We start from the raw sequence: 15,184 nt of genomic DNA on the forward strand, positions 1-15,184 counted from the left end.
AATGAAAATTACTTTTAATACTATTGGTATCGTAAACTATCCCAAGCAAAGTCACCATCGGACTGGAGGTTACATTCGGGAAAAGCTTCAAGGTTACACTCGGAAATTTGTTTTACGAGTGTAACCTCCAAAAGGTTACAATCAATATTTTTTTTTCCGAATGTAAATTCCAAAAAGTAACATTAGGAATAATAAAACAGTATACTCGGAAAAAAAGGTATATCAATCTATCGAGCGCTATGCTCTATGTTAGAATCTACTTAATCAAGTTATCCAAGGAATCTAGTTAGTTCTTGTGCGCATAAAATATGTACAGGATCCTGAACAAAGCATGAGCACATCAAAGATGCTGAGAGTACATAAAAATGTCCCTATACCTTCTTTTTATGTCATGACACACCAAGAACAGTATAATTAAGTATCGATATTTAAAAAAAAAATAAAGAAAAAAAAATAGGCTATCAGCGGGAATCGAACCCCGGTCGCTGCGGTAGTAGTCAAGTGCCCGCTCGAAAGACTAACGTGGCATTGCTGAAGGGAATTGTAATGAAAATTACTTTTAATACTATTGGTATCGTAAACTATCCCAAGCAAAGTCACCATCGGACTGGAGGTTACATTCGGGAAAAGCTTTAGGGTTACATTCGGGAATTTGTTTTACGAGTGTAACCTCCAAAAGGTTACAATCGATAATTTTTTTTTTCCGAATGTAAATTCCAAAAAGTAACATTAGGAAAAATAAAACAGTATACTCGGAAAAAAAAGTATATCAATCTATCGAGCGCTATGCTCTATGTTAGAATCTACTTAATCAAGTTATCCAAGGAATCTAGTTAGTTCTTGTGTGCATAAAATATGTACAGGATCCTGAACAAAGCATAAGCACATCAAAGATGCTGAGAGTACATAAAAATGTCCCTATACCTTCTTTTTATGTCATGACACACCAAGAACAGTATAATTAAGTATCGATATTTAAAAAAAAAAAATAAAGAAAAAAAAATAGGCTATCAGCGGGAATCGAACCCGGGTAGCTGCGGTAGTAGTCAAGTGCCCGCTCGAAAGACTAACGTGGCATTGCTGAAGGAAATTGTAATGAAAATTACTTTTAATACTATTGGTATCGTAAACTATCCAAAGCAAAGTCACCATCGGACTGGAGGTTACATTCGGGAAAAGCTTCAGGGTTACATTCGGGAATTTGTTTTACGAGTGTAACCTCCAAAAGGTTACCATCGATAATTTTTTTTTCTGAATGTAAATTCCAAAAAGTAACATTAGGAAAAATAAAACAGTATACTCGGAAAAAAAGGTATATCAATCTATCGAGCGCTATGCTCTATGTTAGAATCTACTTAATCAAGTTATCCAAGGAATCTAGTTAGTTCTTGTGTGCATAAAATATGTACAGGATCCTGAACAAAGCATGAGCACATCAAAGATTCTTTAGAGTACATAAAAATGTCCCTATACCTTCTTTTTATGTCATGACACACCAAGAACAGTATAATTAAGTATCGATATTTAAAAAAAAATAAAGAAAAAAAAATAGGCTATCAGCGGGAATCGAACCCGGGTCGCTGCGTTAGTAGTCAAGTGCCCGCAACGAAAGACTAACGTGGCATTGCTGAAGGGGATTGTAATGAAAATTACTTTTAATACTATTGGTATCGTAAACTATCCCAAGCAAAGTCACCATCGGACTGGAGGTTACATTCTTGAAAAGCTTTAGGGTTACATTCGGGAATTTGTTTTACGAGTGTAACCTCCAAAAGGTTACAATCGATAATTTTTTTTTTCCGAATGTAAATTCCAAAAAGTAACATTAGGAAAAATAAAACAGTATACTCGGAAAAAAAAGTATATCAATCTATCGAGCGCTATGCTCTATGTTAGAATCTACTTAATCAAGTTATCCAAGGAATCTAGTTAGTTCTTGTGTGCATAAAATATGTACAGGATCCTGAACAAAGCATAAGCACATCAAAGATGCTGAGAGTACATAAAAATGTCCCTATACCTTCTTTTTATGTCATGACACACCAAGAACAGTATAATTAAGTATCGATATTTAAAAAAAAAAAATAAAGAAAAAAAAATAGGCTATCAGCGGGAATCGAACCCGGGTAGCTGCGGTAGTAGTCAAGTGCCCGCTCGAAAGACTAACGTGGCATTGCTGAAGGGAATTGTAATGAAAATTACTTTTAATACTATTGGTATCGTTAACTATCCAAAGCAAAGTCACCATCGGACTGGAGGTTACATTCGGGAAAAGCTTCAGGGTTACATTCGGGAATTTGTTTTACGAGTGTAACCTCCAAAAGGTTACCATCGATAATTTTTTTTTCTGAATGTAAATTCCAAAAAGTAACATTAGGAAAAATAAAACAGTATACTCGGAAAAAAAGGTATATCAATCTATCGAGCGCTATGCTCTATGTTAGAATCTACTTAATCAAGTTATCCAAGGAATCTAGTTAGTTCTTGTGTGCATAAAATATGTACAGGATCCTGAACAAAGCATGAGCACATCAAAGATGCTGAGAGTACTTAAAAATGTCCCTATACCTTCTTTTTATGTCATGACACACCAAGAACAGTATAATTAAGTATCGATATTTAAAAAAAAAAAATAAAGAAAAAAAATAGGCTATCAGCCGGAATCGAACCCGGGTCACTGCGTTAGTAGTCAAGTGCCCGCAACGAAAGACTAACGTGGCATTACTGAAGGGAATTGTAATGAAAATTACTTTTAATACTATTGGTATCGTAAACTATCCCAAGCAAAGTCACCATCGGACTGGAGGTTACATTCGGGAAAAGCTTCAGGGTTACATTCGGGAGGGTCAGCGGTCAGCGGTCGACCAAGATGGCGGCCAATTTCCTCACTCCTGTCTTTATAGCTTTTCTTGCAATTTTATTCAACCAAAAGTTGCACTATTCACCAAATTTGACTTCAGGGATAAATGGATTTGGTCTGAACTGCATCCTGGCGAACAGTGAGTCGATATTAACTGGTCTTGAAGCCTTTTACAGCCACAATATACGAGCAAATAAGATGAACGTCGGCCGAAGCTCAAGTGAACACAAACATCTCTTGCTTTGCTTACTTCTCTTAGGTGGCGATATTCAATTAAACCCGGGTCCCAAGTTGAAATTTCCATGTGGCTCTTGCAACAAACCAGTTAAAAGCAACCAAAAGGGTATTCAGTGTGACAATTGTAACTTATGGTATCACACAAGATGCTGTTCCATCAATGATGATTTATACTATACCCTCACAGCTTCGTCTTGTACGTGGTTATGTGTGTCTTGTGGCTTTCCAAGTTTCTCAAGCTCACTATTTGAATCATCCTCCATCGAGCTACAAAATTCATTTTCTTCATTAGACTCATTGCATCAAGATACACAGAATATTAGTAGCTCTACTATTAGATCACCTGAAACTAGCCCGCTCGACTCCAGCTCAAGAAATTCAAGTAATACAAGAAAGCAGTCAAAGGAAAAACTAACTGGCATGATTCTTAATTGTAACGGTCTTAAGGGAACTGATCATATTACTAAATTCCAAGCTCTCATAAACTTACATGATCCTGACTTTATCCTTGGAACTGAATCGAAGCTGTGCCATGATATTTCAACTTACTCCATCTTCTCTCAGAACTATTCAGTTTTTCGAAGGGACAGAAATAAATTTGAAGGCGGTGTCTTTCAAGCCATAAAATCAGATCTAGTTTGTACCGAAGAGCCAGATTTTGAAGTTGATAACTGTGAAATCATTTGGACCTCCCTCAAGCTAGCAAACCGTAAATCAATATATATGTCATCTTATTATAGGCCACCAAACCAACCTTCTGATGCTATCGATAATCTGAATGAATCTATAAGACGAGTCTTCAACAAAGTTAAAAATTTCCCAAACATCATAATTGGAGGAGATTTTAATCTTGGAGACATTGAATGGAACTCAAGTGCCCCAACTCCAACAAATCCAGCTACAGCTTCCTTACATCAAAAGTTCCTTCAAACCATTGATGATTTTTCTCTCTCGCAACATGTCAAAACTACCACAAGACCATCATCTGGTAAGACTTTGGACCTGTTATTAACTACCTACCCGAATGTTATTGTTAATACCTCTACTGCTTCTGGCTTAAGTGATCATCTTGCTGTCATCTTTGAGGTTAACTTAAAGCCTTCTAGATCACTAAAACCTCCTCACAAGGTTTATCAATACAAGAAAGCCAACTTTCCTGATCTGTGTAAATTTATGTCAGACTCATCAACTACATTCTTCTCGACAAATCCAGAAAAGAGAACAGTTGAAGAAAACTGGGTCCTGTTTAAAACCTCATTGTCTACTGGGATATCTCAGTTTATTCCACAAAAATCTTCACGCCCAAAATATAAATTACCATGGATTAATACCAACATCAAAAGAGAAATGCGCAAGAAAGATCGTATGCATAAAAAAGCCATTAAGTCCAAAAATCAACAACACTGGGAGGCTTTCAAGCGTCAGCGTAATCTGGTTTCAAAGCTCATCAAAGACTCCCATAATGATTATCTTAATAACATCATAGGCAATAGCTTAAAAGATAATCCCAAAAAGTTTTGGTCTTATGTAAGGAGTAGCAAATCAGAGTCTATTGGCATCCCGCCTTTAAAGAACAATGATTCCTCTGTTTCTGTGACAGACGCACATAAAGCTGAAACTCTTAATACTTTTTTCCATTCAGTATTTACACAAGAACAACTACCAACACCTGTTCTTGGAAATTCACCATATTCATCAATTCCAGATCTTCACATTTCTGCTGAAGGAGTCTGTAAGCAATTATCTGAATTAAATCCAAAGAAGGCATGCGGGCCCGACGAAATTCCTGCAAATGTTCTGAAAGAAGTTTCCCAATCAATATCACATTGGCTAGCATTCATTTTTCAACAATCTTTCGACTGCAACAAGATTCCATCTGATTGGTCAAATGCTTTAATCACAGCGATTCACAAGAAGGGTTTGAAATCTGAGCCAGCCAATTATCGACCCATTTCATTAACTTCTATTTGCTGTAAAATAATGGAACACATCATTCTCAGCCATATGGCCAAACACTTGTCATCTCATAATATCCTTATCAACCAACAACATGGATTTAGGGAAAAATTTTCCTGTGAAACTCAACTAATCTCTGCAATTCATGACTGGGCAAAAACTATTAATTTTCGTGGCCAAAATGATGTTTTATTATTAGACTTCTCAAAGGCCTTTGATTCCGTCCCGCACCAACGACTGCTCATTAAACTTGATTTTTATGGAATCAGAGGTAATATGCTCAATTGGATCAAAGCATTTGTATCAAACCGCAAACAAAGTGTTTCAGTCAATGGTACTGTTTCTTCATCCAAGTCTGTAGTGTCTGGCGTGCCTCAGGGCTCTGTTTTGGGCCCAGTGTTATTCCTATTGTTTATTAATGACATTTCAACATCTATACAATCTAACCTTCGTCTATTCGCAGACGACTGTGTATTATATAGAGAGGTAGCTTCATTACAGGACTGTCAAGCTTTACAACAAGACCTCGATCGTTTATCTGTGTGGTCAAAAACTTGGCAACTTAAATTCAATGTTTCTAAATGTTATCATTTAGGAATTACTCGAAAGAAAATACCTGTTAAGTTTACTTACTCCATGGATGGAAAATGTATAACCCAAGCATCTTCTACCCCCTACTTAGGAGTAACCATCGCTGATAATCTATCATGGAACGAACACTGTGATAACATCTGCAAAAAGGCAAATTCTACCCTTGGCCTTTTGAAACGCATTCTATCTGGTTGTTCTCCTGAAGTAAAGGACTCTGCCTATAGAACACTTGTTCGTCCTAAATTAGAATATGCCACCAGTGCATGGAATCCATATACACAATGTAATATAAACAAGATTGAGATGATTCAACGACGTGCAGCAAGATTTGTTTTCAATGATTACTCACGCTATAGTAGTGTTTCTCCTATGATCAACTCACTAGGATGGGAATCCTTGGAACAACGTAGGCAATTAAATCAAGCACATATGTTCTATAAAATCTACAATGGCCTTGTTGGTATATCTTTTCCACCCGAAGTAACACCTATCACAAGAGTCTCAAGACAACCCAACTGCGCGCCCTTCCATCAACTTGTAACATTGAATGACACTTATAAATATTCATTTTACCCAAGAACTATAAGAACTTGGAACAGTATAAATTTATCTACAATCCCAGATTCGTTAGCTAAGTTCAAGGACAGTTTATTATTAAAAGTCCAAACCAATTAATAATACCTATTGATATATATATGCATGAAAAGATATATTTATTTTTATTTAACATTTACATTAACAATTAACATATTTTTTACTAGTTTCTGATCTTTAGGGTGCATGCCATGGATGCATGGAGCGGCTGCCAAACTAGCGGGAGTTGGCTCAAGGGTGAGGCAAAGATTCTTTGTTTCGCGCCTGGGTTGATTCTTGTTGGTTGGCTGTTTCATGCATTTATGGCATTCACTCTATCGATGATAATTTTAATTTCATGTATATATAATTAATTATTTAATTTTATCAAATATCTAATTTCAATAATTTTCAAGTAATATATATTTATGCTTCATTTTAAATTTAACCTAAATTATTTCTCCGATGGCCGATAATTATTATTATTATATTTTTCTTTTGTATTTACATATTGTATTTTCTTTTTCAACTCCTAGTATAGTCTTAACTGTTTTTTAGGAGTATAACTATTAAAGATTAAAGGAATTTGTTTTACGAGTGTAACCTCCAAAAGGTTACAATCGATAATTTTTTTTCCGAATGTAAATTCCAAAAAGTAACATTAGGAAAAATAAAACAGTATACTCGAAAAAAAAGGTATATCAATCTATCGAGCGCTATGCTCTATGTTAGAATCTACTTAATCAAGTTAACCAAGGAATCTAGTTAGTTCTTGTGTGCATAAAATATGTACAGGATCCTGAACAAAGCATGAGCACATCAAAGATGCTGAGAGTACATAAAAATGTCCCTATACCTTCTTTTTATGTCATGACACACCAAGAACAGTATAATTAAGTATCGATATTTAAAAAAAAAATAAAGAAAAAAAAAATAGGCAATCAGCGGGAATCGAACCCGGGTAGCTGCGGTAGTAGTCAAGTGCCCGCTCGAAAGACTAACGTGGCATTGCTGAAGGGAATTGTAATGAAAATTACTTTTAATACTATTGGTATCGTAAACTATCCAAAGCAAAGTCACCATCGGACTGGAGGTTACATTCGGGAAAAGCTTCAGGGTTACATTCGGGAATTTGTTTTACGAGTGTAACCTCCAAAAGGTTACCATCGATAATTTTTTTTCCGAATGTAAATTCCAAAAAGTAACATTAGGAAAAATAAAACAGTATACTCGGAAAAAAAGGTATATCAATCTATCGAGCGCTATGCTCTATGTTAGAATCTACTTAATCAAGTTATCCAAGGAATCTAGTTAGTTCTTGTGTGCATAAAATATGTACAGGATCCTGAACAAAGCATGAGCACATCAAAGATGCTGAGAGTACATAAAAATGTCCCTATACCTTCTTTTTATGTCATGACACACCAAGAACAGTATAATTAAGTATCGATATTTAAAAAAAAATAATAAAGAAAAAAAAATAGGCTATCAGCGGGAATCGAACCCGGGTAGCTGCGTTAGTAGTCAAGTGCCCGCAACGAAAGACTAACGTGGCATTACTGAAGGGAATTGTAATGAAAATTACTTTTAATACTATTGGTATCGTAAAATATCCCAAGCAAAGTCACCATTGGACTGGAGGTTACATTCGGGAAAAGCTTCAGGGTTACATTCGGGAATTTGTTTTACGAGTGTAACCTCCAAAAGGTTACAATCGATAATTTTTTTTCGGAATGTAAATTCCAAAAAGTAACATTAGGAAAAATAAAACAGTATACTCGGAAAAAAAGGTATATCAATCTATCGAGCGCTATGCTCTATGTTAGAATCTACTTAATCAAGTTATCCAAGGAATCTAGTTAGTTCTTGAGTGCATAAAATATGTACAGGATCCTGAACAAAGCATGAGCACATCAAAGATGCTGAGAGTACATAAAAATGTCCCTATACCTTCTTTTTATGTCATGACACACCAAGAACAGTATAATTATGTATCGATATTTGAAAAAAAATTAAAGAAAAAAAAATAGGCTATCAGCGGGAATCGAACCCGGGTCGCTGCGTTAGTAGTCAAGTGCCCGCAACGAAAGACTAACGTGGCATTACTGAAGGGAATTGTAATGAAAATTACTTTTAATACTATTGGTATCGTAAACTATCCCAAGCAAAGTCACCATCGGACTGGAGGTTACATTCGGGAAAAGCTTCAGGGTTACATTCGGGAATTTGTTTTACGAGTGTAACCTCCAAAAGGTTACAATCGATAATTTTTTTTCCGAATGTAAATTCCAAAAAGTAACATTAGGAAAAATAAAACAGTATACTCGAAAAAAAAGGTATATCAATCTATCGAGCGCTATGCTCTATGTTAGAATCTACTTAATCAAGTTATCCAAGGAATCTAGTTAGTTCTTGTGTGCATAAAATATGTACAGGATCCTGAACAAAGCATGAGCACATCAAAGATGCTGAGAGTACATAAAAATGTCCCTATACCTTCTTTTTATGTCATGACACACCAAGAACAGTATAATTAAGTATCGATATTTAAAAAAAAATAATAAAGAAAAAAAAATAGGCTATCAGCGGGAATCGAACCCGGGTAGCTGCGTTAGTAGTCAAGTGCCCGCAACGAAAGACTAACGTGGCATTACTGAAGGGAATTGTAATGAAAATTACTTTTAATACTATTGGTATCGTAAAATATCCCAAGCAAAGTCACCATTGGACTGGAGGTTACATTCGGGAAAAGCTTCAGGGTTACATTCGGGAATTTGTTTTACGAGTGTAACCTCCAAAAGGTTACAATCGATAATTTTTTTTCGGAATGTAAATTCCAAAAAGTAACATTAGGAAAAATAAAACAGTATACTCGGAAAAAAAGGTATATCAATCTATCGAGCGCTATGCTCTATGTTAGAATCTACTTAATCAAGTTATCCAAGGAATCTAGTTAGTTCTTGAGTGCATAAAATATGTACAGGATCCTGAACAAAGCATGAGCACATCAAAGATGCTGAGAGTACATAAAAATGTCCCTATACCTTCTTTTTATGTCATGACACACCAAGAACAGTATAATTATGTATCGATATTTGAAAAAAAATTAAAGAAAAAAAAATAGGCTATCAGCGGGAATCGAACCCGGGTCGCTGCGTTAGTAGTCAAGTGCCCGCAACGAAAGACTAACGTGGCATTACTGAAGGGAATTGTAATGAAAATTACTTTTAATACTATTGGTATCGTAAACTATCCCAAGCAAAGTCACCATCGGACTGGAGGTTACATTCGGGAAAAGCTTCAGGGTTACATTCGGGAATTTGTTTTACGAGTGTAACCTCCAAAAGGTTACAATCGATAATTTTTTTTCCGAATGTAAATTCCAAAAAGTAACATTAGGAAAAATAAAACAGTATACTCGAAAAAAAAGGTATATCAATCTATCGAGCGCTATGCTCTATGTTAGAATCTACTTAATCAAGTTAACCAAGGAATCTAGTTAGTTCTTGTGTGCATAAAATATGTACAGGATCCTGAACAAAGCATGAGCACATCAAAGATGCTGAGAGTACATAAAAATGTCCCTATACCTTCTTTGTATGTCATGACACACCAAGAACAGTATAATTAAGTATCGATATTTAAAAAAAAAATAATAAAGAAAAAAAATAGGCTATCAGCGGGAATCGAAGCCGGGCCGCTGCGTTAGTAGTCAAGTGCCCGCAAAGAAAGACTAACGTGGCATTGCTAAAGGGAATTGTAATGAAAATTACTTTTAATACTATTGGTATCGTAAACTATCCCAAGCAAAGTCACCATCGGACTGGAGGTTACATTCGGGAAAAGCTTCAGGGTTACATTCGGGAATTTGTTTTACGAGTGTAACCTCCAAAAGGTTACAATCGATAATTTTTTTTCCGAATGTAAATTACAAAAAGTAACATTAGGAAAATAAAACAGTATACTCGGTAAAAAAGGTATATCAATCTATCGAGCGCTATGCTCTATTTTAGAATCTACTTAATCAAGTTAACCAAGGAATCTAGTTAGTTCTTGTGTGCATAAAATATGTACAGGATCCTGAACAAAGCATGAGCACATCAAAGATTCTGAGAGTACATAAAAATGTCCCTATACCTTCTTTTTATGTCATGACACACCAAGAACAGTATAATTAAGTATCGATATTTAAAAAAAAAAATAAAGAAAAAAAAAATAGGCTATCAGCGGGAATCGAACCCGGGTCGCTGCGGTAGTAGTCAAGTGCCCGCTCGAAAGACTAACGTGGCATTGCTGAAGGGAATTGTAATGAAAATTACTTTTAATACTATTGGTATCGTAAACTATCCAAAGCAAAGTCACCATCGGACTGGAGGTTACATTCGGGAAAAGCTTCAGGGTTACATTCGGGAATTTGTTTTACGAGTGTAACCTCCAAAAGGTTACCATCGATAATTTTTTTTCCGAATGTAAATTCCAAAAAGTAACATTAGGAAAAATAAAACAGTATACTCGGAAAAAAAGGTATATCAATCTATCGAGCGCTATGCTCTATGTTAGAATCTACTTAATCAAGTTATCCAAGGAATCTAGTTAGTTCTTGTGTGCATAAAATATGTACAGGATCCTGAACAAAGCATGAGCACATCAAAGATGCTGAGAGTACATAAAAATGTCCCTATACCTTCTTTTTATGTCATGACACACCAAGAACAGTATAATTAAGTATCGATATTTAAAAAAAAATAATAAAGAAAAAAAATAGGCTATCAGCGGGAATCGAACCCGGGTCGCTGCGTTAGTAGTCAAGTGCCCGCAACGAAAGACTAACGTGGCATTACTGAAGGGAATTGTAATGAAAATTACTTTTAATACTATTGGTATCGTAAACTATCCCAAGCAAAGTCACCATCGGACTGGAGGTTACATTCGGGAAAAGCTTCAGGGTTACACTCGGAAATTTGTTTTACGAGTGTAAACTCCAAAAGGTTACAATCAATAATTTTTTTTCCGAATGTAAATTCCAAAAAGTAACATTAGGAATAATAAAACAGTATACTCGGAAAAAAGGTATATCAATCTATCGAGCGCTATGCTCTATATTAGAATCTACTTAATCATGTTATCCTATGAATCTAGTTAGTTCTTGTGCGCATAAAATATGTACAGGATCCTGAACAAAGCATGAGCACATCAAAGATGCTGAGAGTACATAAAAAAGTCCCTATACCTTCTTTTAATGTCATGACACACCAAGAACAGTATAATTAAGTATCGATATTTAAAAAAAAAATAAAGAAAAAAAAAAATAGGCTATCAGCGGGAATCGAACCCGGGTCTCTGCGGTAGTAGTCAAGTGCCCGCTCGACAGACTAACGTGGCATTGCTGAAGGGAATTGTAATGAAAATTACTTTTAATACTATTGGTATCGTTAACTATCCAAAGCAAAGTCACCATCGGACTGGAGGTTACATTCGGGAAAAGCTTCAGGGTTACATTCGGGAATTTGTTTTACGAGTGTAACCTCCAAAAGGTTACCATCGATAATTTTTTTTCCGAATGTAAATTCCAAAAAGTAACATTAGGAAAAATAAAACAGTATACTCGGAAAAAAAGGTATATCAATCTATCGAGCGCTATGCTCTATGTTAGAATCTACTTAATCAAGTTATCCAAGGAATCTAGTTAGTTCTTGTGTGCATAAAATATGTACAGGATCCTGAACAAAGCATGAGCACATCAAAGATTCTGAGAGTACATAAAAATGTCCCTATACCTTCTTTTTATGTCATGACACACCAAGAACAGTATAATTAAGTATCGATATTTAAAAAAAAAAAATAAAGAAAAAAAAATAGGCTTTCAGCGGGAATCGAACCCGGGTAGCTGCGTTAGTAGTGAAGTGCCGGCAACGAAAGACTAACGTGGCATTGCTGAAGGGAATTGTAATGAAAATTACTTTTAATACTATTGGTATCGTAAACTATCCCAAGCAAAGTCACCATCGGACTGGAGGTTACATTCGGGAAAAGCTTCAGGGTTACACTCGGGAATTTGTTTTACGAGTGTAACCTCCAAAAGGTTACAATCAATAATTTTTTTTCCGAATGTAAATTCCAAAAAGTAACATTAGGAATAATAAAACAGTATACTCGGAAAAAAAGGTATATCAATCTATCGAGCGCTATGCTCTATGTTAGAATCTACTTAATCAAGTTATCCAAGGAATCTAGTTAGTTCTTGTGTGCATAAAATATGTACAGGATCCTGAACAAAGCATGAGCACATCAAAGATGCTGAGAGTACATAAAAATGTCCCTATACCTTTTTTTTATGTCATGACACAAAAGAACAGTATAATTAAGTATCGATAAAAAAAAAAAAAAAATTAAGAAAAAAAAAAATAGGCTATCAGCGGGAATCGAACCCGGGTCGCTGCGGTAGTAGTCAAGTTCCCGCTCGAAAGACTAACGTGGCATTGCTGAAGGGAATTGTAATGAAAATTACTTTTAATACTATTGGTATCGTAAACTATCCAATGCAAAGTCACCATCGGACTGGAGGTTACATTCGGGAAAAGCTTCAGGGTTACATTCGGGAATTTGTTTTACGAGTGTAACCTCCAAAAGGTTACCATCGATAATTTTTTTTCCGAATGTAAATTCCAAAAAGTAACATTAGGAAAAATAAAACAGTATACTCGGAAAAAAAGGTATATCAATCTATCGAGCGCTATGCTCTATGTTAGAATCTACTTAATCAAGTTATCCAAGGAATCTAGTTAGTTCTTGTGTGCATAAAATATGTACAGGATCCTGAACAAAGCATGAGCACATCAAAGATTCTGAGAGTACATAAAAATGTCCCTATACCTTCTTTTTATGTCATGACACACCAAGAACAGTATAATTAAGTATCGATATTAAAAAAAAAATAAAGAAAAAAAAAAATAGGCTATCAGCGGGAATCGAACCCGGGTCGCTGCGTTAGTAGTCAAGTGCCCGCAACGAAAGACTAACGTGGCATTGCTGAAGGGAATTGTAATGAAAATTAATTTTAATACTATTGGTATCGTAAACTATCCCAAGCAAAGTCACCATCGGACTGGAGGTTACATTCGGGAAAAGCTTCAGGGTTACATTCGGGAATTTGTTTTACGAGTGTAACCTCCAAAAGGTTACAATCGATAATTTTTTTTCCGAATGTAAACTCCAAAAAGTAACATTAGGAAAAATAAAACAGTATACTCGGAAAAAAAGGTATATCAATCTATCGAGCGCTATGCTCTATGTTAGAATCTACTTAATCAAGTTATCCAAGGAATCTAGTTAGTTCTTGTGTGCATAAAATATGTACAGGATCCTGAACAAAGCATGAGCACATCAAAGATGCTGAGAGTACATAAAAATGTCCCTATACCTTCTTTTTATGTCATGACACACCAAGAACAGTATAATTAAGTATCTATATTTAAAAAAAAATAATAAAGAAAAAAAAAATAGGGTATCAGCGGGAATCGAACCCGGGTCGCTGCGTTAGTAGTCAAGTGCCCGCAACGAAAGACTAACGTGGCATTACTGAAGGGAATTGTAATGAAAATTACTTTTAATACTATTGGTATCGTAAACTATCCCAAGCAAAGTCACCATCGGACTGGAGGTTACATTCGGGAAAAGCTTCAGGGTTACACTCGGGAATTTGTTTTACGAGTGTAACCTCCAAAATGTCACAATCAATAATTTTTTTTCCGAATGTAAATTCCAAAAAGTAACATTAGGAATAATAAAACAGTATACTCGGAAAAAAAGGTATATCAATCTATCGAGCGCTATGCTCTATGTTAGAATCTACTTAATCAAGTTATCCAAGGAATCTAGTTAGTTCTTGTGCGCATAAAATATGTACAGGATCCTGAACAAAGCATGAGCACATCAAAGATGCTGAGAGTACATCAAAATGTCCCTATACCTTCTTTTTATGTCATGACACACCAAGAACAGTATAATTAAGTATCGATATTTTTAAAAAAAAAAAAAGAAAAGAAAATAGGCTATCAGCGGGAATCGAACCCGGGTAGTTGCGTTAGTAGTCAAGTGCCCGCAACGAAAGACTAACGTGGCATTGCTGAAGGGAATCGTAAAAAAAATTACTTTTAATACTATTGGTATCGTAAACTATCCCAAGCAAAGTCAACATCGGACTGGAGGTTACATTCGGGAAAAGCTTCAGGGTTACATTCGGGAATTTGTTTTACGAGTGTAACCTCCAAAAGGTTACAATCAATAATTTTTTTCCGAATGTAAATTCCAAAAAGTAACATTAGGAAAAATAAAACAGTATACTCGGAGAAAAAGGTATATCAATCTATCGAGCGCTATGCTCTATGTTAGAATCTACTTAATCAAGTTATCCAAGGAATCTAGTTAGTTCTTTTGCGCATAAAATATGTACAGGATCCTGAACAAAGCATGAGCACATCAAAGATGCTGAGAGTACATAAAAATGTCCCTATACCTTCTTTTTATGTCATGACACACCAAGAACAGTATAATTAAGTATCGATATTTAAAAAAAAAAATAAAGAAAAAAAAATAGGCTATCAGCGGGAATCGAACCCGGGTCGCTGCGGTAGTAGTCAAATGCCCGCAACGAAAGACTAACGTGGCATTGCTGAAGGGAATTGTAATGAAAATTACTTTTAATACTATTGGTATCGTAAACTATCCCAAGCAAAGTCACCATCGGACTGGAGGTTACATTCGGGAAAAGCTTCAGGGTTACATTCGGGAATCGAACCCGGGTCACTGCGTTAGTAGTCAAGTGCCCGCAACGAAAGACTAACGTGGCATTGCTGAAGGGAATTGTAATAAAAATTACTTTTAATACTATTGGTATCGTATACTATCCCAAGCAAAGTCACCATCGGACTGGAGGTTACATTCGGGAAAAGCTTCAGGGTTACATTC

General features: G+C 35.6%; 1 protein-coding gene across 1 annotated transcript; it reads left to right on the forward strand.

The window, feature by feature from the left end:
* Nucleotides 1-2,869: 2,869 nt before the first annotated feature.
* LOC125568277 lies at nucleotides 2,870-4,850 on the forward strand. Its single transcript, XM_048730156.1, has 2 exons — nucleotides 2,870-4,624; nucleotides 4,740-4,850. Exons 1-2 carry the CDS (start codon nucleotides 2,870-2,872, stop codon nucleotides 4,848-4,850), a joined length of 1,866 nt encoding a protein of 621 aa, XP_048586113.1.
* Nucleotides 4,851-15,184: the final 10,334 nt, after the last annotated feature.

This window comes from Nematostella vectensis, chromosome 7 (assembly GCF_932526225.1).
Source record: "Nematostella vectensis chromosome 7, jaNemVect1.1, whole genome shotgun sequence".
Lineage (NCBI taxonomy): Eukaryota > Metazoa > Cnidaria > Anthozoa > Actiniaria > Edwardsiidae > Nematostella > Nematostella vectensis.

Bases quoted from the DNA above. Each gene is read 5' to 3' on its own strand.
- LOC125568277 (XM_048730156.1), top strand. From the start codon at position 2,870: ATGGCGGCCAATTTCCTCACTCCTGTCTTTATAGCTTTTCTTGCAATT. The intron at 4,625-4,739 runs GTAAGGAGTAGC...TTTTCCATTCAG, and splicing joins CCAAAAAGTTTTGGTCTTAT to TATTTACACAAGAACAACTA.